The sequence below is a fragment of the Pseudophryne corroboree genome, chromosome 2 (genome assembly GCF_028390025.1).
Source record: "Pseudophryne corroboree isolate aPseCor3 chromosome 2, aPseCor3.hap2, whole genome shotgun sequence".
NCBI lineage: Eukaryota > Metazoa > Chordata > Amphibia > Anura > Myobatrachidae > Pseudophryne > Pseudophryne corroboree.
The window spans coordinates 785,455,776-785,479,581 of NC_086445.1; the positions used below are offsets into that span (position 1 = coordinate 785,455,776).

Genomic DNA, 23,806 nt, shown 5'->3' on the forward strand with positions numbered 1-23,806 from the left:
AACTAGAAATCCTGCAACTTTTACGCTAATCATCACAGCTCTGTGCAATTCATTTTCAAAATAATCTCATAGTAAATCTTTTTAGATAAAATAACGAATTGATGGTAAGAAAACCAGTTCCTGCTGCTGACACAAATATAGGTCAGCACTTCTTCAGACAAGCTTGCTCATGTTATGTTTACATATATCCTGCTTTCTAATCACGGGATGAGAATGGAATTTTGTTTGAATGGTAATAAATAATACACCTACTTACTTTATAAGGCATACCAGATTTTATATCAAATGGCTTGCCAGAAGCTGTGTTTGCAAACATGGCAATTACACAATCATGACGAGTGTGTGTTTATAGATCATGGTAAGTATTAATATTATCAGCAGTGCAGCTTTACCGCATTGACGCTTGGCTGGCCATGCAGGTGAGATGGGAGGCTGTACTCTTGTATCTGTGATAAGTGGACTTTCTGCTGGGCACATTGTTTGGCACTTTACATTATTTTTGGTCTTTTCTTGTTGGGTTTGTCACTTAGTTACTCTATATTAGACTTCCTGCTTTATGTGTTTATAATGTTAGGATTTTTTTTTGCGGTTATCGTGGTAAGAGGCTGCACATCATGGACTTTGAACTGTACACATTAAGCAGTGGGTTGTCTAAATAGCCTTTACGTCTTTAGTTAAGATACTGTATTTACTATTTCACTGTACTATTATATCACTACAATTACGAAGTGTTATAGTGACTCATGGTTCTGTGTTACATACAGCATGTTCAATATGTTAAGTAGTCTTTTATTGTACCATGTAAGTATTGTCTTATTTTTGTATTGTATGTTGTGTATATACGGTGGAGTCACATCATTATGACCGCCTCCTACATTTGTCGTCAGCAGCGTGTAGCCCATGAAGTACGTCACGTATCATGCGCTGGCCTGGGGGGTATATAAGGTGTGCGATAGGCTATCTGCACACATATCACTCGTTACTGTCATGGGTAAAAGGGGTGATTTATCTGAGTTGCAAAAAGGGATGATTATCTGCTTTCAGGCAAAAGGTTGCAGTATATATGAAACAGCGCAGTTCCCGTGCTGCTGTGATGAAGGTGTATTGTGACTGGACAAATGGCACCATTGCAAATAACTGACGTGAAACTGCGGAGCGCCACGTGCCTTTGATGTGAGAGGTGAACATCGGCTATGAAGGGGCATGAGGGCTGACCGACATGCTACAGTGGAGCAGCTCACCATCAAATTGAACTTGGAGGTTTCCAGATATGTCTAAAACGATGGTTCAGCCCGTCTAGCTGCTGCCCAGTCACTGATTTGCATGGCCAACTCTCCAGTTTTTTTTGTGGTACTCTAAACCCCTCTCACCCATATTTGGATAACATACAGCTCACTGTCCCAAACTGTTCTGAGAGACTTTCTCTTGTACTCCTGAGTTCTTTAGGGTTTGACCTTGGTGCGATATCTGATCGATACAGCAAAAAAGGGATTTATCTGCTCTATTGATCATGTCGACACTGCTTATGCCAGCTGCACTTTCGCTGGATCAGTATGCCGACATGGTTTACATGCTACTTCCTCCATTTTAACTGTGTCCCTAATATAACTTTAAACATGCTGCATTCACAGAGCGTTTACAGTTATACTAGCGACACAGTTACAATAAAGGAAGCAGCATTTGAAACTTGTCAGCATTCTGGTGCTCGGATAGTGCCGTCGACATAAGCAGAAGGTGGCTGCATTGTAAGGCATTCGGCGGTATATTCATGAAGCAATGAAAAGAGTGGAGACGTGAGCCTGTGGAGAAGTTGCCCATGGCAACCAATCAGCTGCTCCGTACTCTTGTATAGTATGCAAATAATAAATGTTACTTCAGTGCTGATTGGTTGCCATTATATATAAAGTCAGTATGGTGCAGCATGCCTTGTTAGAGAAGTGCACCCTGTAATCTCACACATTTTATATCCACCAAACAACTGTATGTTATTGCTGCATCTTTCTGTCAGCTAGAAATGGTGGAATTACAGTCTGCTGCACATAGTGATAGCACCAGTCATTAGGGGAGATGTATCAAGCTTTGGAGAGAAATCAGAGAAGTTGCCCAGAGCAACCAGTTGGCGTCTGTCATTTCATAGACTGTTCTAGATAAATGACACAATCTGGTTTGTTTGGGCAACTTCTCCACTTATCTCTTTCCAAGGCTTGATACTTCTTCCCCATTGTGTTATATATATTTTTACCCTGCATCTTTCTGGTATCAACAAAGGAATAAAATGTGGTGACAGCTTTGTACTGTTAGATCCACTGGCGTATCTATAATGGGTGCAGCGTGTGCAGTGCACACGGGCCCCTGGATCCAGAAGGGGCACACACTGCACCCATTTCTTCTATACTCACCTTTCTGGTGTCCATCGGTGACTGTAGCTCTCCTGTAGCTGCCACCGCCGCTGCTAGCGCACTGAGCGTTAGAGACTCTGGCACAGTGCCAGAATCTACAGCGCATGCACAGGACTCCGAAAAAATGGCGCGGCAGCCATTTTTCCGGAGTCCTGCACATGCGCTGTAGACTCTGGCACTGTGCCAGAGTCTCATCGCTGAGAGCGCTAACAGCGGCGGTGATGGCTACAGGAGAGGAGGGGGCCAACACATGGGGTCTGCACACGGGTCCCCTCCTCTCTAGAAACGCAGCTGGTTAGATACCTGCCGTGTGCCTGCTATCGCACAGCCTTAGCTGCTGAGAAGCCCTATCACATTCTGAAAGAGGGTTTCTGTCTTGGGCGTGTGCATGAAGCTAGGCCTGACAGTTAAGCAGCATCATCATTAATCCCTCTCACACCTTTAGAGAGGTACTGTACCCCTGCATCTCCAAGAGAACGTTGTAACGTTGCTTGTTTGACTTCTCGACAGCTCATAAAGTAGACAAACGTTACTATTCTCAGATGTTCACCTATGCTGTATTGGGTACCCTCCAACACACTCTGCCAGAAGGCAGTTTGTGCAATACTCAAGTCCCAAAGGTGGCACTCCAAAAATAAATACAACCTATGCTATCAACAAGTTGTATTTATTTTGGAGTCCCGCCTTTGGGATTATATATATATATATATATATATATATATATATATACTCACATACATATACATATATATATATATATATATATATATATAAATATATTGTGACAAGGACCACCTACATCAGTTTTCCGTTTTTATTAATTCTCCAGCAGTTGGTCATTCGCATGGTGTACCATCAGTTCACAGTAGGTTACAGCATAACATTCTATGTTCTGACAATCAAAATGGAACAGACTCCAATAGCTTCTAATGTAACCCCCAGCCTATCGCCTGGCTAGCTTGTTCAGCATCAGAAGCAGTATCCCTTTGTACAGACGGCATTCTTCTTAAAGGCAGCTAACAGGTGCTACTAATCAACTTGGCTGCAGTTTATTCCCGACCTCAACGAAAATCTGGACTGTATCCATGTCCAAATGCTGTTACATACAGTAACAGGGAGATCCTGCTGTCCCTGCCACACACACACACACACACACACACACACACACACACACACACACACACATACATACATACATACATACATACATACACACATATATATATATATATATATATATATATATATATATACATAATACATACACATATATAGCTGCCCAATTCCTATACAAATATAGATTTATATTCCTGTAAACTGCTGGCTTGAAAGATTAGACATACACTGTATACACATGCTATGTATTACTTACAAATGCAGGAGACAACACTGAAGCTGGGGGTATTTTATATATATATATATATATATATATATAATACACACATGTATATACCTGGCGTAACATGTATAGCAACTTCTACCTGGTGCAGCATGTATGAGGGTTCTGCATGGCAAATGTAAGGCGCTTTACCTGGCGTAATGTGTGTAAAGGGCTCTACATGGCATAATGTGGCGTAATGTGTATAAGGGTATCTGCTCTTCTGTGGTGTATGGGGCTCTACCATGGCGTAATGTGTTTAGTGGTTACTACTGTGTGGTATAATGTGACTGACTGACTACTGTGCTGTGTCATGTGAATTGGTACTATTCTGTGGCCACCCCCCTTCCTTGTTTGGCACACCAGGTCCCGTGAGTCTCTGCTAGTGCCGGGTGTGTCTAAATCACTGCTAGTCACTATGTCCTGCTCCCAAAATGTAATATTTTTTTGAGAGTCCGCGTGGCGAAGCTAAATGACACAAATGAAGCATCGCCCCTCAAACGGCAGCACAATTCCGCGTAAAATCTTGTATTGCCCACTTCACTAGGAAGCGGTGGGATGTGCAAGATCCGGCCCCTCTTCCCAGAAAATCAGGAGTATCCCGCAACTTGTGAGAGAGTAGGCAAGTATGCATTAGCCTGCATGTGCTAACATATTGGCTCCAATATGTACAGTTCACTTCTGATGTTTTAAATACATTCATTTGTTATAGATAAAAATATACTGTAATCTTCAAGTTAACAATTTATACAATGTTTATGCAGATATATGCAAATTAAGGCCAGTGGATGATTTTCAGAACTGTGTGTAACCAGATGAGGGTTAGTGAAGTAGTGTTTTTTATCATACATACATACATACATACATACATACATACATACATACATACATACATACAGTCTCACCTAGGGCAGAGGCCAGCACAAGCAAAGTGGTCGCATGCTCAGTAAATCCCCTGCTCTGTTCTGAACAAAGCTGGGGCCCGGGAAGCTAGAAGTAGGGAGGCCCCAATCCCTGGCCTTTTTTTTAATCCTGGGTATTGGGATTGAAAAATGATCAATCACGGGATACCTAGGATTGGGTTGAAGATCTTAAAATTAAAATCTTCAATCCCCCCCCTTCCCTCCCGTCCCTCTTCCCGGACATGTCCAGCCCACAAAACTACTCACCATCCTCAGAGTTCGGACGGGTTCACTTGCTGCAGGCTGTGGGCGGCGAGGTGCGATGTCGGCGCCGTGGGCGGCTAGCGTCAGACTGCGCAGTGTGACCTCTGACTTCATGTAACGCTGCACAGTGCGCACAGCCGGGGGCAGGGGGAGTCTCCTGAGGACGCTCAACGCTGCCCGGCATTGAAAAAACACAGGGCTTTCTAATCCCGAAATCCCCGGGATTGAAAGCTCCAATCCCGGGATTGAATTCCGGCCAATTTTAGGCCTTAATCCTGATCCTGGGATTGGCCACACTAGCTAGATGGGCATTGCATTTACTGCATTACTCTTTACTATCTACTTCAGTGGAAAGTGATCGTTTTTTGCATATCGGTATTTTTTTATTCTGTTCATGTGCAACGAAATGTTTTGTACACGACATTATTGTACAGTACTTTGTGTTAGAATTATAATATGTTACAATTGGTGTATTGCTGCATAAAATATATCTTGCTGTTCATTTTACATGCATTTGTTATAATAGATGGTTTACGGTTTAACTCTTTTTGTTTCAGGTTGAAGAAGGGAGCAAAGCTGCAGACACTTTAATGGCAGGAGATGAAATTGTCAATATAAATGATATACCACTCTCAGGTTACCGTCAAGAAGCGATCTGTTTGGTAAAAGGGTCACACAAGACATTAAAAATGATCGTAAAAAGGTAAGACATCAAGAAATTCATAAATGCAAAATGTGATATGTACGTTTTATAAAACATTTTACAGGCCATTTGGTGCTGAAATTATTTTAAATAGTTTTTAGCCATATTGTTGGTTATTGGTGGATATACAGTATCATATCTTGGATTGTCATGTGACCCAAAAACTCTGCCGCTCCCATAATGAATAACCTGGATTGCCTCCTCTTAGAAGGTGGCATTTCCTGACGTACAGGGGAAAAGGTCAGGTGTAACTGAGCTCATCATTGTACTTCACAGATTTTTGTAATTAAAATAATTTGACATATAGTAAAGTTATAGCTTTCAGTGTTGTATATAGTAAATGTATATCACGCGAGCTTGGGTTAGGTGCTCTCATTAAATTATTGTGCCTATGTGCTTGCACCTCCCCACCCCCTCATACAGATGTGTCTTCATACGGTATCCGTTTGGATGGTCGACCATGTTAAGGTCGACCACTATTGGTCGACATTGACATGAACATATGGTCGACACATGGCTTTAAAAAAAAAAAGATGTTTAATTTTTTCATATTTTACCATCCACGTGGACTGCAATTGGGAACGGTAACCTTTCCCGCAGCATGCAAGGGGACGCGGTACACTAATTTGGGGTTGTTAGGGAAAAAATGACTCCAAAAACAGTAAAAAAATCCATGTTGACCTTTCCATGTGTCGACCTGTCCCAGGTCAACTATTAGTCCATGTCGACCATGTCTCTGTCGACCTATAGTGGTCGACCTAATGAATGTCGACCTTAACATGGTCGACCATTCATACCAGAACCCTTCATACACCTAGCCTCAATATTCCATACATAGCGAGAGACCCTGCGCGACTGAACCTCTCTGAGATATGTAGCATACCTTCTTTTTTTTAATTTTGTGGCTTTTTCACATTGCAGATGCAACAAAACACCACTCACAGTGGATCCGGTATGAAACACCGGCAGTCGGGATTCCGGCGGTCAGGAGACCGACACCAAAATCCCGACATTCAGAATCCTGACGGCGAGCGCAGCAAGTCCACTCGCCACGCCTTGGGCCCAGTGTCGCACTATTATATTCCCCCTTGGGTGGTGGCGTGGACCACCACCCAAGTGGGAATACGGGTCTTGGGTCGGGATTCCAACTGCTGATATTTCCACGAATGTTGGGATTCCGGCGTTGGGATCCTGGACGGCGGGATCCCGACAGCCGGGTTGTTAACTGCATCACAGTGTACTAGAGACACTGGACTGCAACTTTAACTGCAATGGAAATTTTTTTTGTTTGTTTTTATATAATAATCTTTATTGAGTGTTTAAGGATAACATCCATAATAGAGGATATGAAAAACAAAAACAAAACATAAACCGATATAAAGAGCAGAAATAACATCAACAACGAGGGTACGCATACAAATTAAAGGGGGGAGGAGAACCAAACACGTCGACAGGGATATCACGCGTAAGTACATCAAACAAACATAAATTTTTACATTCCAAATTGTGCACATCCCATACATATCACCAAAGAATAAAAATGTCCATTTCAAATAACAGGAAACACCCAGTATAAAATATAGATAAAAGCTATGAACCTAAAGGAGGAGAATCTAGACTCCCAAGGTTAACAGTTGCTATTCGTGACCAGGAGGAGTCGCAACGTGTCACATAGTCAGACCAATTAAGCCATTTGTTAGAAATGGGAGAGGTGCAAGGGGTGTATAAGCTACCAGCCATCTTAAAAGTATAGTGCTTGTGGATTTTGGTTTTGATGGTTAGGATATACTATAGATGCCTTCGAGGCTATCAAAATGTGACCCATCAAGTAGTTATCTGAGGCGGCCACATGTAAGCGGGAATAGTGGAATAAAGCTAGAAGGGGATCCAATGGAACGGCATAACCTAGTACTTATGAAATTAAGTCAAAGATCTCCCTCCAAAGAGGTAGTAAGATTGGCCATGACCAAAAAATATGCATAATGTTCCCTATCTGTCCACAACCCCTCCAACAATAAGGTCGGCCATATTTTATGAAGATGTTCTGGGGTAAAATTTGCCCTATGTATCAATTTAAAAAAAAATTCAGAGTGACTCACACATCGTGATATTATTGGTATTAAGTTTGTAGTATCATAATTTGGAGTAAGAGTCAAGCATGGAATGTAAATGGGGGAGGGAAAATTCTGGTCGCAGAAGACATAGTAAAATGTCGTCAGCGAACAGGCTTATTTTATGTTGTGTCCCTCCTATAAGGGGACCCAAGATTGAGGTATAATTTCTGATACATTCCGCTAATGGCTTTACCACTAAAACAAAGATCAACAGAGATAATGGGCAACCCTGTCGGGTCCCATTGGTTATGTCAAACCCTGTAGAGGAGCACCCATTGGTGAACACTTTAGCGGACGGACAGGAGTATAAAGTCAAAATGGAACTGAGAAATTGCCTTCAATATCAAACCGCTGTAACGTCTGGTGCATATAATTCCAATGTAGCCTATCGAATGCTTTCTCAGCATCGAGGGAAAGAAGCAGAAGAGGCTGGTCTGACAATTGGCAATATTCAGTTATATCTATCACTCTCCTCGTGTTGTCAGAAGCTTGTCTACCAGTGACGAAGCAAACTTGGTCTGGGTCGATTAAACCAGGTAGAAGAGGAGCAAGTCTATTTGCGATTAGTTTCGCGAAAAGTTTGACATCAACGTTAAGTAAAGCGATGGGACGGTAATTTTGGACAGATGTGGGTGATTTACCGGGTTTCGGGATCATTATAATTTGGGACTCCAGTATTTCTTTAGGGAAGCAAGAATTAGTAGAGGCTTCAGTAAAGACATTTCATATGACTGGAGTATTTTTAAATTGCTTATAAAAGTTAGAAGGAAAACCATCGGGGCTGGGGGCTTTGTCTAGTGATAGGGAGCCTATGGCCGCCTCCACTTCCTTAAGAGTCCATGGGGAGTTAAGAAAATCAGTATCTCGAGCTGAGAGAGATTTTAAATATAGATCCCGAAGACATTTAGAGATCTCTGCAGGATCTGGTTGGGGGGTATTGGGATCATCTTTCAAGTTATATAATCTGGAATAGTATTCCGAAAATGTGTTGGCTATTCCAGTAGGATCGATTACTTTTTTTACCAGTAGAGGTATACACTGCTTGTATTCGATCCCTAGCTCTGCGGCCACAAAGTTTACGGCCCAAAAGTCGACCTGCTTTATTGCCTAAAGCAGTGTTTTTCAACCATAGTGTCATGGCACACTAGTGTGCCCTGAGCAGTCTCCAGGTGTGCCGCCATAGAAGCAGAGCCAGGCCCGTCAGTGTTTTGCCGCTACTGAGGCCCTAGAACGATCAATATTGGTGGGTTTAGTGGTTGCAGAGCCAGTTCTGATTTTGGGCCCGGGCAGTGTTGGGCTTTTCTGGCTTTCTCAGATGTGGCACAGGCGTTACCTATGGAGAAGCTACGACATGACATCCTAGGACATGCAACTGCACCATGCATCACCATTATATTTGAGTGTGCCTTGGCAATATTTAGATCTTGTTCAGCGTGCAGCGAGTTGTAAAAGGTTGAAAATCTCTGGCCTAAAGTATAGTATCTTTGATTAAGCCTCTGAATGTTATCGTGAACTTCAGCGATTGCAAAAGTATTAACTTTATCAGGAGATGCTAAAAGACGGGTAAAGATAGCTCTATTGGAAGTGTTCACTTTATGAGCCTTCTCTAAAGTAGCAACCTCTAGCTCAGCGGAGGCATGTTGAAGTTCAAATTCCCGCTTTAGTTTAGCTGCGATTTGAATCGCTGAGCCTCTGACTACTGCAAGCGAACACCAATGGGTGAAAATAGAGTTATCTGGGTATCTGACGGGTGATTAATGTCTAAATATAACTCCAAAGAGTTTTGAACCGCTTGGAGACCTAGCGGCCTCGTCAGTAAGTGAGAGCCCAGTCTCCAGGGACCAGGGGTGACTGAATGAGAGGATATGTCCCATGTAATAAGTAGGGGGGGATGATCTGACCATGACATAGGCAGGATATCGATCTTTGTCATCGAGGCTAGCGTCCATCTATCCACAATGGCTAAATCAATTCGGGAGTACGACCTATGCACATGAGAATAAAAGGTGTAATCACGCACCGAAGGGTGTTTGACTTTCCAAGCATCGTACAGTCCGTACTCAGCCAATAAGTGTCTAAAGGGGCCCGAAGGGTTGCGGGGTTTAACCAGATGGGGCACCATAGGTGGGTTAGACCTATCAATACTAGGATCTGGAGCTAGATTAAAGTCACCGAGGAGTAAAACAGCACCTTTCGACTGTTCCTGGAGAATGCGGAAGAACTTTCTGCAGCAAGAAATTTGCTTAGTGTTGGGCGCATTGCCGCAGGCAGTAGTAGTCTCAACATTTTTCAGGTGACCTTTTAACACTAAATACCTTCCATCAGGGTCTGTAATTTGAGACGATAACACAAACGGGCAATTCTGAGCAATAAGAAGGGCCACCCCTGCTTTTTTAACAGGGCCATTAGCCGTAAAACAGTGGGGGTATGTGGTGTTAGTGAAATGAGGAGGGGTTTGATTCTGAAAATGCGTTTCCTGTATAGCCACAATATGCGCTTTCTGTTTATAAAAGTAATTAAGGGCCAGCTGTCTCTTATGAGGGGAATTCAGCCCCTTAGCATTAATTGAAATGACATTCACCATGGTTCAAGTAATAAACCTAACGGGTACGGAGATGTTCCAAAACCTATATAGTGTGTACCTGTCACAATACAAAATATGGGGTGGCTCATAAAAAAATAGAACCCCCCCCCCCCCTCCCCCCCCAAAAAAAACACCCGAAAAAAGGAATGGGAAGAAACAAAACATACTAAACAACTTAACTGGTCTCCCTTGGTACCACAGCCAGACGTCCTATTTCGACATCTGTGTGCAACAGCAGGGGGTAGTGGTCACTCTCCCACCTACAGTCCCAACTCCAAAACAAACCAGATTCCCTGCCAAACCAGGCACCTCCCAAGCATCCCCCTAACAATCTCCCCCACTGAGCTCAACAACGAGGAGCAATGTAATGCGTTAAACAGTTGAGCGGGAGGAACTCGAAAGGAGCCCGGAGTGACGGCAAACCTGCAGCATGGAAACATAACATTAAGAACATCAAATACAGTAAACCGAGGAAAAAGGAAGGTCAGTGCAGTTAAAACAACAAATCAACAGTAACAGGTCTATATATCTGCTTACGTTCTCAACTTCCAGATTGGAAGCGGGTAACAGACTAAAATATAATAAACATTATGTTAGATTGAGCACACACATGGAGAAGCAAGCAGCAATAGAGTGCTAAGCAAAACCTTAAACCTGCCGCCTACCCCACCGAGGGCCAGTCCTGCTGGAGTCGACGGGTAGGGGAGGGGCCTGTGGAGAAACCTGCAACGTTCCAAGATTCTAGAAGTTTCGATCCTTCTTATGCATTGTTGACGACTGTGGAACCTTCGCGTGCAATGAGGACTTTGGTTGGAAATCCCCAGCGATATGATATATTAGCCTTTCTCAAGTCCGACGTAACAGGCTGAAATGAACGTCTCTTGAAAAGGGTGGCTTGGGACAAATCACCGAACAACTGCAGATCACCAAGGACCATAGAGGTAACCGAAGAGGGTCTTGCCGCTCTCAGAATTGCTTCTTTAATATGGAAATAATGCATTTTCAGAAGAACATCCCTAGGAGCATTATCTGGAGCAGCCTTGGCTTTAGAAAGCCTGTGAATTCTTTTAATAAGGAGATCAGCCGAAGAAGCTTGCGGTAAAAGCTTTTTAAACAGATCAACAGCGTAATCATGAAGACTACTGTTCGACACCGCTTATGTAAGTCTGCGCAATTTGAGGTTACTACGGATGGATCTGTCTTCCAGGTTAGTGATCTTATCGCTAAGCCTATGTACTTCAGCCTCAAGAGCATCATGAGAATCAGTTAATTTGTTATGTGACCCAACATCTTCCTCCATATTAGTTTCCAAATGGATGGTACGATCCCCAATCTCGTCAATGGATTGTTGGCATGCCTGCAGTGCGGATCGAAATTCAGCTGCCATTTCAGTTTTGAACTGAGACATAAGCAATTTCATCGTACCTACAGTTATGGCGTCAGAGTCACTTATCAAATTTGTGGAGGGAGGAGGCAGTAACGGAGGTGTAGAGCCAGAAATGGAGGAAGAGGGACGGGGGTCAGCAGTACGTACAATTTTTTGGGGAGGTTGAGGGGAGGATTTAAAGAATAAAAGTCGTGAGACTGACTTGGAAGATTTCTGACGTTTTGAAGGCATAGTGGGTCACAAAATGTACTGGGGAGAAGTTGACGTCTTGTGGCGATGAAGGCGAATACCAATTAACACATATGTCAGGCTAGGACCAAGGTAGGAGAGGAAATCATCAGTATATATACATTATAGGTGGAATAGTGGTGCAGAAAGCATCCCTCCAATAGGGGTGAAATATCTCAAAGAGTACGCTAGGTGGAGTTCCCAGAGAACTATAGAGCTAAAATTGAGTGGTCAGCAGCTTATACAAGAAATAATAGTTCTCAGTAGGGGTAGCGTATATGCCACAATGTCCAGGGGGACGAGGAGGTCCCTATCCAATGGTAGATGCAATGCTGTATATGGCCCTCCTGGCTCACATATAACCAGGACACAGGGGTGGAACTTGCACTGGTAGTCTGCTCCTCCTATGCACCCTGAGGCTCCGTATAATAGATTGCAGATGGCTAACAGCCACCAAACCCCAGGGACCACAGAATGCAGGTGTCTGCACTATGGTAGTATAGTCTATGTGCAGCTTTCCTATGCAGGGGCAGTCCTTCGCAAGCCAGCGGCTTACCTCTCCTTCTTGCCGATAAGATCCCCCGCCACGCAGAGTCCCACTCTGTGGACGAGCAGAAGGCTGCTGAAGAGTGTAGCTGTGGGGGTCCGGACACGACAGCTTCAGGGAGCTTCGGCGGAAGCAGGCCGTAAATTTGTTTTAAACACGTACAAAGCCGCAGAAGAAGCACAACAGATCCTGGCATGTGAAAAAGCCACGGCCACTGCATCCTATATTTTCGTATACAGATTCCATCTCATTTGCATCATACGTACAAATGTTGCACATCAAATTGATCAGTGCAATGTTGCAAAGTAGTTTTGTTGCTTCCAGTTTTATCTGTGCTAATAAGATGCGGGTGTGGTTCGTTTTATCGGCATTCGTCCGTTCGACAATGCTTTGATCGACCACGGTACTTCGACCAATACAACTCATCGACTGTCTGTATATCGACAGTAACATTAGTTCGACATGTATTTGTTCGACCATAACAAATGATCGTCAGCTACTTTGTCGAATATTTTAGTTAGACATAACATACTGTTCAACATAATATAAATAGACATTGATTAAGATCGACAGTAGTTTGTTCGACCACAGCGTTCGATCGACAGTAAGTAGTTCGACAGTAAATAGGCCGACTGCCATTAGTTCGAACATCTTTTATTTCGACATCAACTAGTTCGAAATTTGTTTTATCGACCGTTAAAAAGTCGACCGCAAATAGTTCGAACATCTATTTGGTCGACAAAACTTAGATCGACAAAACTTAGATCGACACTTAATAGGATCGACAGGTAATAGGTTGACATATACAAGATCGACAAAACTTAGATCGACACTAATTACTTTGACAGATAATATATCGACATATAAATATAGGCCAAATATAGAAAAAAGCTCTACAGCGCTACCCCTGCTTCCATTCGTGGAACTACAGCTCCCAGCCAGCCCTTACATCCACCACATACACCAGGCATGTCCAAACTGCGGCCCTCCAGCTGTTGTGAAACTACATATCCCCAGCATGCCCTGACACAGTTTTGCTGTCAGAGAATGCTAAAGCTGTGTCAGGGCATGCTGGGATGTGTAGTTTCTCAACAGCTGGAGTGCCGCAGTTTGGACATGCCTGACATACACAATACCCTGACCTCCTGCACATCTGCAACGCTGACACCCTTCCCCCCCCCACTGCTATTCCCCACAATACCCGTGCAAACTTAGACGCCGCCGCCATCACCCCTAGTCACCCCGCTGTCCGTCTACATTTACACGCCTAGCTATACACCCCACTGCCTTATGCGCTCCATGTTTCCCCGTGGCACTACAAGTAACACAACGCCCTGGCACTGCTCCCCGCTCTGGTAGCACAGTAACACCCTTCATGAAAGACCCCACCCATGTCTGCCAGATGTGCAGCAGGGTGCCCGGGTGTGCTGGCAGACATGGGTGTGGTCTTTCATGAAGGGTGTTACTGTGCTACCAGAGCGGGGAGCAGTGCCAGGGCGTTGTGTTACTTGTAGTGCCACGAGAAAACATGGAGCGCGTAAGGCAGTGGGGTGTATAGCTAGGCGTGTAAATGTAGACGGACAGCGGGGGGACTAGGGGGGATGGTGTTGGCGTCTAAGTTTGCACGGGTATCGTGGGGAATAGCTGGGGGGGTGGGTGTCAGCGTTGCAGATGTGCAGCAGGGTGCCCGGGTGTGCTGGCAGACATGGGTGGGGTCTTTCATGAAGGGTGTTACTGTGCTACCAGAGCGGGGAACAGTGCCAGGGCGTTGTGTTACTTATAGTGCCACGGGAAAACATGGAGAGCGCAAGGCAGTGGGGTGTATAGCTAGGCGTGTAAATGTAGATGGGAAGCGGGGAGACTAGGGGGGATGGCTGAACCGGTATCGGGGTGGATAGCAGGTGGGGGGGGGGGGCAGCGTTGCAGATGTTAAGCAGGTCAGGGTATTGTGTAGGTGGTGGATGTAAGGGCTGGCTGGAAGCTGTAGTTCCATGAATGGAAGCAGGGATCACGCTGTAGAGTGTTTTTCTATACTTGGCCTATTTATATGTCGATATATTAACTGTCGTGTCGATCTAAGTTTTGTCGATCTTATTTATGTCGAGCTATTACATGTCGACCCAATTAAGTTTCGATCTAAGTTTTGTCGGTCTATGGTTTGTCGATCTTCTGTATGTGGATGTATTTGTTTGTCGAACAATTACATGTCGATCTAATTTTTGTCGGTCTATGTTTTGTCGGTCTATGTTTTGTCGGTCTATGGTTTGTCGATCTTCTGTATGTCGATGTATTTGTTTGTCGAACAATTACATGTCGGTCTATGTTTTGTCGGTCTATGGTTTGTCGATCTTCTGTATGTCGATCTATTTGTTTGTTGAACAATTACATGTCGAGTTTTTGGTCGAACTTGTTCCTGTCGATGATTTGTTTGTCGATCTTACGTTGTGTCGCTGGTGTGCGTGATCGATCGTGTTGTGTCGATGTACTGTTTGTCGAATATACGTCTTGTCGATGTTCGGGGTTTGTCGATGTAGTGGTTGTCGATGTTGGTGATATGTCGATTTTGTGTTTGTCGATGTTCGATCACTGTCGATGTAGATGTTGTCTATGTTGCGTGGTCGATGTTAGCGTTGTCGAACTAGCGGGTGCCGATCCATCGACCGGATACCTAAGATGCACGTTTTGAGTGAATGAGGCGATCCGTGCTGGCATGTCACCTGGGAGATGGCATGCTGAGATGGGATGTTTGGAGCGACTGAAGGCACAGTGTGAGGACACATATGCGTGTGATAAGTGCAGAATGTGGTAACATATTCGGCCTATAAATTCCCCACTCTTCTCAGTGCTCTGTACTGCCCCCCTGCTTCACCAGATACTCTAGCAGGGTAAAAGCTACTGGCAGGAGCAAATTAACAGAGTCATTGATTCCTACTGGTAGCCACAGGGTATTTACTGTAATATAGTGTCTGTTATCCTGTGGCGTGCCAGCTGCTAACAAATGACTAATGCCAGAGCCGAGTTGCTATGGTCAACAGCTTGACTTTTCTCCATCTGTCGCCACATGTATTATTACATGAGACCATACAAGAGCAATATTTGATAAGGCGCAGGTAATGTACAGTATCCTCGCAACATGTAAAGATGTACTGTCAATTCAGGCATATTAAAAAAAAACAAGTAAAGCCAGTATTGAACAATTCTAAATTAAAGATGTGTTTTAAATAATATTTGAGAAATAAGTGTAGAGTTTATGTCCCCCATGGTCTCGTCACAGCTTTCATCGGCTGTTATGGTGGAGGTGCCCCTCGTAACTGAACTGGCAGACAGCGATGGCTTGGCAGATTTTCTGTGCAGAAACGCTATGGGATAGATTTACTAAAGCTTCTAAAAATGAAAAGTGGTGGTGTTGCCCTTAGCAACACATAAGATTCCATCTTTCATATGCGCAACCAATCGGATTTTAACTATTGTTGCTCTTTTCCATTGTACAAAATGATAGAAGCTGATACTATGGGCAGCAATACTGCTTGTCTGGTTACTTTAGTAATTATACTGTATGCGTATTGGTCATTTATAAACAAAGGCACTGGGCCGATTTTAGGATTTTTGTTGTGGATGTTTTAGTAAGTGCACATGACAATGAAGTAGTGTTAGGAAGGTAGGGATTCAAAATCATTGATGGTTTACTGAATACTTTTTGCCATCGATGGGGGAGAACCATCGTTGGTAAAGAACAGCTGGATAGTTTTTATTTTTTTCTTCTACAATGTGTAACTCCCCCCCCCCCCCCCCCCCCGACACCTACTGATCCCCGCCCCCAATCACTGATTGGCGACCAGCCCATACCATAGTAGATCAGGGATGACCATCGGTTTGCGAAACTATCGATGGTTCCCAAACAGATGATTTATCCATTTAACCTGTAAATAGTTGCTGTGTTTTGTAATATATATTGTATAAGACAGTATTGTAAGACACAGTATTGCACAACTGGTAGAAATGATTCTTGCTCCTATTAATCATAATGTTCTTTTGATAATGTTTTCAATTCTATTTTTATCACTCCTCTATTTTAAGACTGGTTTTGTTGATGCTCTTTTGAAGGGGGTGAGTGTATAGAGGAGATAATAGTTGACCGGATCCTCCTGGTAGATTTAGCCTTTTTCCCCTCGCTATATAAGATAATGTTGTCCTCCACTTCCTGCTGAAATGTTGGCATCATAATTATCTTTTTGAGCATATTATCCGGACTTGGCTATTGCTTGATGTTCTGTGTTTTAAGTCACATTTTGTTCTAGACTTTCTAGTGTTATCTATCATTTTATTTGACACTACTATTGTCTTTTCATTTAATTTTTAAGCTGTACATTGTTTTAAATGTAGAAAGTCTAATACTTACTGTTAAAAGTAAGAAAACTAAAAATGATGTTTAAATATAAGTAGTGAAGGCAAAAATTAGTAACCTGTTTTTTCCAAGCCATGGGCTGCAAAGTTCCACCTCTAATTGATGATAACCACATGTATGATTAAGTAATTCTGTGACATTGCCTCTGATCAGTGGCGGATTTAAAGGGCAGGCCACCCCTAGGCACAACATTATTGCCCCCATCTTCCCGCTGGTATTGCTATATGAAATAAAGGATACGCAGCTGTTCTGATGCAGTCGGGTGGGGTGACTGGGGGGTGAAGCTTGGCTGCAGAGTCTCCAAGTAGCTGTTAGAAGCGGCCCTGCATAAACGTACAGTAGCTCCCTTCTGTCTCTCTAGCTCCAGCCTTGCAGTGTCTCTCCAGCCCCCTTCTCTTCAGCTACAGCCCCGCAGTGTCAGTACAGAAAGAGGGCAGCGTGAGCCCAGCAGTCAGCACATACATTGGGCAGCAAGTGCCCAGCAGTGAGTAGCACATACAGATGGCAGCATGTGCTCAGTTCTCAGTAGTGCATAGAGGGCAGCAGTGCATGTTCCCAGCAGTCAGTATATATAGTAGCAGTAGGCAGTGGCATGGCAGGGGTCTGCAGACACCACATGCTCTGTGTACATACTCCCATCAGTTAGTGACCGCTCGGTGGGTGTATCTTACCTGTAGTTTCCATTTATTGGTCACAAGCCACTGCAAGGTGACAGCATACTGACGTAACTACAGCCCCCGCAGCCATTGCTGTGTCTTTGAGGCACCGGGCTCAGGGGGCATCGGCGCTGTTTATGCAGATTCCCATGCGGACAAGCCGTCTGCATGTAAATCTGCTAAAAATGTCCCTCCTAAAATGGCCGCTGCTTTGGCGGAGGCAGATGCTAGAGTTCATACTTTAATATCTAGCGTTTGACAGGGAACACAGCTCTACAATGTTATCTTGAAGTGTCGGGAGTGCTCAGTGCTGCGCCACCGGGACAAGATGTAGCTTTCTACAAAGCTGTGTCTTCTGCATTACACCCCTGACAACGAGCAGGAACACCCCTGGCAACGAGCAGGAACACCCCTGGCAACGAGTATTACAACACTAACAACGAGCATGATAACCTTGGCAACGCGCATGAAACCCCTGGCAACAAGCATGGAACATTGAGCATAAAACCCCTGGCAACGAGCATGGAACCCCGAGCATGAAACCCCTGGCAACAAGCATGGAACCCCGAGCATGAAACCCCTGGCAGTGAGCATGGAACCCAGAGCATGAAACCCCTGGCAACAAGCATGGAACCCAGAGCATGAAACCCCTGGCAACAAGCATGGAACCCCGAGCATGAAACCCCTGGCAACAAGCATGGAACCCCGAGCATGAATCCCCTGGCAACAAGCATGGAACCCCGAGCATGAAACCCCTTGCAAAAGAATGGGTGTTAAAAAATAGTTTTTGTATCTTCTTAAGGATATGACTAAAATGTTTAAGTGTTACTGTATATTACACAGCTATTACTGAATATTGTATTTACAACTGGATATATTACCGCTATACAGCAAAACATCCAATAAATGACCAGTGAAAATATACTGTACAGTGTATTAAAATACTGCTCAGGCCAGCGGGTTTCCTGTAACAAATAATAGGTTTTTGGGGGAAGGTTAAGTGCAGTTTCCTCCTGATAACTAGCACAAAGCAAAGGAAAAACTGGAATTATCTATAAGACTTTCACAACTGCAGACAGCGGACTGTGTTCTGTGATCTCTCTTTATAATAATATTATAATGTGGAACTAATTTACTTACATATGTCCGCCTCGGTTAGATAGGTATGTGAAATGTGTAGTGCCCCATACTCAGTGTATCTTCATTTGAACTGGGGGAATAGTATACTGGTTTCTCACCCAATTATATAATTTTCCTGATGTTAATAGGGTTAAAAAAGTTATTGGCCCTATGAAAGTGCAGTAAAATATAAGATCCATTTAAATTCAATGATATGCAATTTACTATAAATATGTACATACTACAGATGTGTTACATGAGGGCTTTGGCCCGTAATCTGGAAGATGGGTCAACAGTCAACAGGTCTACAGTCAGTAGGTCGACACTAGATGGTCGACATGCATATGATAGACATGGTCAAATGGTCAACATGAGTTTTTGGAATTTATTTCCTTTTTGTATACTTATCCTACTTTACCATCCACATGACCTATGATAGGGAATAGCCAGAAGCATGGCGAGAGAAGCGGTACGCTAATTGGGGTTTCATATGCTGCAAGGCAACATTTTACACCCAAAAAAAATATATTGAAAAACTCATGTCAACCTTTCCATGTGTGACCATTTCCATGTTGACCTTTTGACCATGGTGACCTAGTGCATGTTGACCATTTGTTGTCGACCTATACATTGTCGGCCCATTGACCCACAACCATTTGGCCCCTATTTTAGTCTAAATCTAGTCCGTGTTACCCGTTCAGCCTCACTTTCGAACAGCACTTGTTAATCTATGTTTTAACCGTTGATGAATATTGTATTGCATATGCATAGTGCAGTGGTTCCCAATCTTTTTTGAGTTACGGCGCCCTAGAGTATCAGAATTTATTTCACGACACCCCTAGGCCAAAAGTGTCTTATTGAGAAATTTAGAAAGAAATATTAAATTAAGTAAATTGTGTTTATATGTCATCCTTAGGTTCAGTTGTGTGGTGAGGGACAGGATTTGCTTCTATTGTCCACATATGTTATGATTGGCAGTCACCAACACTGGTTTTGCTAATTACATTGCCCATAAATAATTTGAATTGGTCCTGGAGCAACAACCCAGGGCACCCCTGTAAATGTCCTGTGGCACCCCAGGGTGCCACGGCACACAGTTTGGGAACCACTGGCATAGTGAATGGAGAGCACATTTTATGCAATATTTGCAGAGGACATGGTGCCGATTTATGAGGGTAAAATATGCTTTGTTGAAGTGTGCATTACATTTGTATATACTGTACCTCCCTAGAGTATGTCTATATTTGCATATTCTGTACTTACATGTCCCTATGTATGGATAGGTGTGGATGAGTTACAGATGTTAACATAGAACATTAGTGTAGAATTATTATGCACTTGCGCTCTACTAAGAGGTAGGAAAAAAATGCACATATGCCTGTCAGGATCGTAACCATTGTGGGCGCTTCACCCCAGGAGCAAAGGTCAGAGGATACCGGAGACAGTAACGGCAACAGAGGGGGGAAGAAACAGTGTCATCTTTCCCCTGTCCTTTCCTCCCACACATGTACACACATACACCTCTACCAACACTAGGTTATGACTGGCTATCCTGGTGACATTATGACAGGCAGGCCTGCAGTATGCAGTATTCATGCTACTGCTCTATCCTACTCAGCATGGGGCAGTATACAGCCTGCAAAAAAAAGTTCCTTCTACAGATATAAAAAAACAAACAAAAAAAAAAAAAACCGTTGCCATGCTGAAGCTCTAAAGCGCTTCTTTAAAAAAAGGGTCTCATTGGTCTGAGCATGGTAAATTATGGGCATAACTTTGATGAACTGCAATATAGCAATGAGTAGCATACAGGTACATGTGTAGATGTCATTTGTGCAACTTGTAAGTTTTCCCATACTGTGGAGAATTCCTTTGCCTGGAATCTATTGCATGTGTGGCCTCTGGCTGGCTTCTAAGCAGTACTCCTGCAGTCTATCTCCTTGCTGCAAAGTTCCTCGGATAAAACTCTTCTTTTCCTTCTGGTGGTGTGACTTTAGTGTTCCTTTTTAGTTCACACTCATCCAAAAAGTAAAGGAAAAAAAGAGTATGATGGTGAAAGTACGTTTTTAATCCAGGTGACCAGACAGACCTACCAGTTCCTTTGTGGGGAGATCGGGGGTATCCGTCCCAACAGGAATCCGGCACTCTAAAACCGGGGAGGGTACCGGATAATATAAGTTGTTTGTGGGTGGGCACGCTTGACACCCCACGAAACTGGTACGCAAACTGTATTATCATTATTGGTGGATTTTAACTATTGTTATAGTTAAAATGTGCTGTTGCTTTTATTGTTGTGGATTAAAAACGTACTTTCACCATCATACTCTTTTATCCTTTACTTTTTGGATGAGTGTGGACTAAAAAAGAACACTAAAGTCACACCACCAGAAGGAAAAGAAGAGTTTTATCCGAGGAACTTTGCGGCAAGGAGATAGACTGCAGGATTCCATAGGAAATCTCATTTGAAGATCTGTACAGGGATTGGAAATTGTACTTTCTGCAGAGTGTATTATCCCAAGGGTGGGCACAACTGCAAACATTAGACTCCATTTACTATTACCCTGGGGTGTTGTGACCACCCTAGCAGTTGTTCGCTGCATCATTGTTTGAAGCGCTAAGTTTTTCTTCTTTTTTTTCTTCTTTTTTTGTTATCTAAGCAGTACTGTTTGTAAAATACATTTGTATCATATATTGCAACTCCAATGGGAGGAGGAGTAAACTTGACAGATGTTCGTTAATGGCAGACACATAAACAAAAGCCAGACTGAATGTAAATGCACATTAATTCTAGAACTGACATGTAACGTACATTTTCAACACTGTGTGTACTTTTGTATAAGAAAGCAAATAAACCCCACTAGGTTAGACATGCAAACTGTTGCGTTGGAGGCCACGTGCAACTTTCACCTTTATTCAAATAAATACAATGTAGTTGATTGCAGTTTCCAACTTCCTCCCACACATGGTATATCAGCCACGTTCCCCCTTAGGCAGTACATATTTTTAGTTTTTTGTTAAGACGGAGAACCAGTTTATCATGAATATGTGTAATAACATCAGTGCCTGACCCTTAGTCACTGTATTGACCATTATTAGGCCTGGGCGTGGCTGTTTGTTTGTATTTTATCATTTGATGATGGTCTGATGCATCACGTTTTCGATTACACCATGCAGATGATAGGGTTAGGCTATGGAGACAAACACAGATCCTTCTTGCTTCATCACCTGAGGCAACATTATGGAGATGCAGTTCATCGTATTTTGGTTAATATTCCCCCACGGATAGTTAATAGAATCCATACCTAGAAGATTTCAAGACGTACTAAGGGCAAAAAGTGGCCTAACAAAGTACTAAACTGGTGTTCAGAATAATTAGGCCACTCAGTGTATATTGAAGAGCCCAATGGACATTGCTTCTGACATTGGCTAATGGATATTACTATACAGAAGGGGGGTTATGTAGTATGGTGAGATGTTGGAGGTACAGTAAGGCTGATAAAACAGGCATGGGGACACTGTTTTTTATAGACCCACTTATGTCTCCTAACTCCTGATTTTTGAAGGTCGAGAAGTTTGTTACATGCTAAAAAAAATGTTTTCAAAAAAATAAGCACAGTGACAGTGGTAGTAGTAATGACGGACACCAGGACCGGTAATGAAGAGGGCAGGGATAGTCGCTACTCATACCGGAGCTGCCGGTTTTCTGGATGTCCTGCTGCTGGGAGCTGGGCCTTTGTCATGTTGAGTAGTTGTGTGTGTGGGTGGTATTCATGTGACTGGTGGTCAGCAGACCGATGGTCACATGACCTCCCCCAAAATCCCGCCCTCTCACTATCCCGTCGGTCGGCATGCCATCCAACAGGGACTATGCGGTCGCCACCGAGCCTGCAAGGGGCTTGCTGCACTCAGCCCTCCCCGCAGGGATCCCGGCGTCGGTATGCTGCCAGGATTCTGGCGTCGGTATTCTGCCGGGATCCTGGCGTCGGTATGCTGCCCGGCAGTCAGGAGACCATTGGTCAGCTATACCACACCCGTGTGTGTGTGTGTGTGTGTGTGTGTGTGTGTGTGTGTGTGTGTAGCGTTTGTGTGTGTGTGGGCAGGCTAAAGTGATACCTTACTGCACTATATACACCAGTACTGGCATGTGTAAACTCGCCAATCCCCACACAGCTCCTGGCCAGTCTGGGGGTAAAGAACACCGATAGCCACCAGCAGCTGACCAGAGGGGTCTGGGCACAGGACCCCGCCCCTCCGACAGTGGTCAGGATATATAAAGCAGCTGAGTCGGTCATTTGCCTCCTCCTCATCCGCATCATCTGCACCCCCAGCACCGATCCCTCCTCCTCCCGCTCACCACAATGCTTACCCTACACAGGTCTCACCCCTTCCCGTTGGACTGATTCCCCCTTCCCCATCGCCGGTAAGTGGCCACACGTGTCCCCAGTGCCTCCACTCTGTGCGCTGCGGGAACATATGGTGATTCCTGCATCCGTTTCCTGGTTACTGCTGCTACTTGTTCCTGAGTCCCAGGATGGCAAGTAACCTGGGATTGCAGCATAGTTTATGGAGAAGGGGATTACCCTATAAGGGATCAGTATGACGTACTGCCGTGTGGTATCCCAGCCCTCGAAAGACCAACAGGGGTGAATTAAGGGTGTTCTACCCTCTCTCTGTGTTCTGACTGCCAGGTTCCCGACAGCCGGGATCCTGACTGCATCCCCCCTGTACATATAGGGGACACTATGTGGAGTGATATGTAGATGCAGTGTGTACATAGGAGCACTATATGGTGGGGGTGCACAATATGGAAGAGGATAGGGCGCAGTGTATATAGAGGCAGTATATGGTGGAGGGTGCAGTGTACATAGAGTATGTGTGTCTGTGTCCCGAACGGAGCTCCATCGGGTGCCCTCCAGTGTCCGCAGGTGGCACCACAGTGGTGAGGAGCAGCATTAGCCTTTTATATATGTAGATATTCCTATAATATAACAGTAAATGGAAATCAAACGAATAGATAGAAAATCCAGTCAATTTTGAATATGAAAGGTCGTTATAAATGGCATCTGCCACACCAAAAACCTACCCCTTCCCAGCACCCTCTCCCCATATGCAGCAAGTGTCAA

At 43.9% G+C, this 23,806-nt stretch overlaps 1 protein-coding gene across 2 annotated transcripts in view; it reads left to right on the forward strand.

Annotated features, from left to right (window-relative positions):
• SHROOM2 (shroom family member 2) overlaps positions 1–23,806 on the forward strand; it is a 505,814-nt gene that overhangs the window by 211,276 nt on the left and 270,732 nt on the right. For both annotated transcript variants that reach the window (XM_063955520.1, XM_063955521.1), the window contains exon 2: positions 5,501–5,646. In XM_063955520.1, the coding sequence (XP_063811590.1) occupies positions 5,501–5,646 (146 nt within the window). The remainder of the gene's footprint in view (positions 1–5,500; positions 5,647–23,806) is intronic.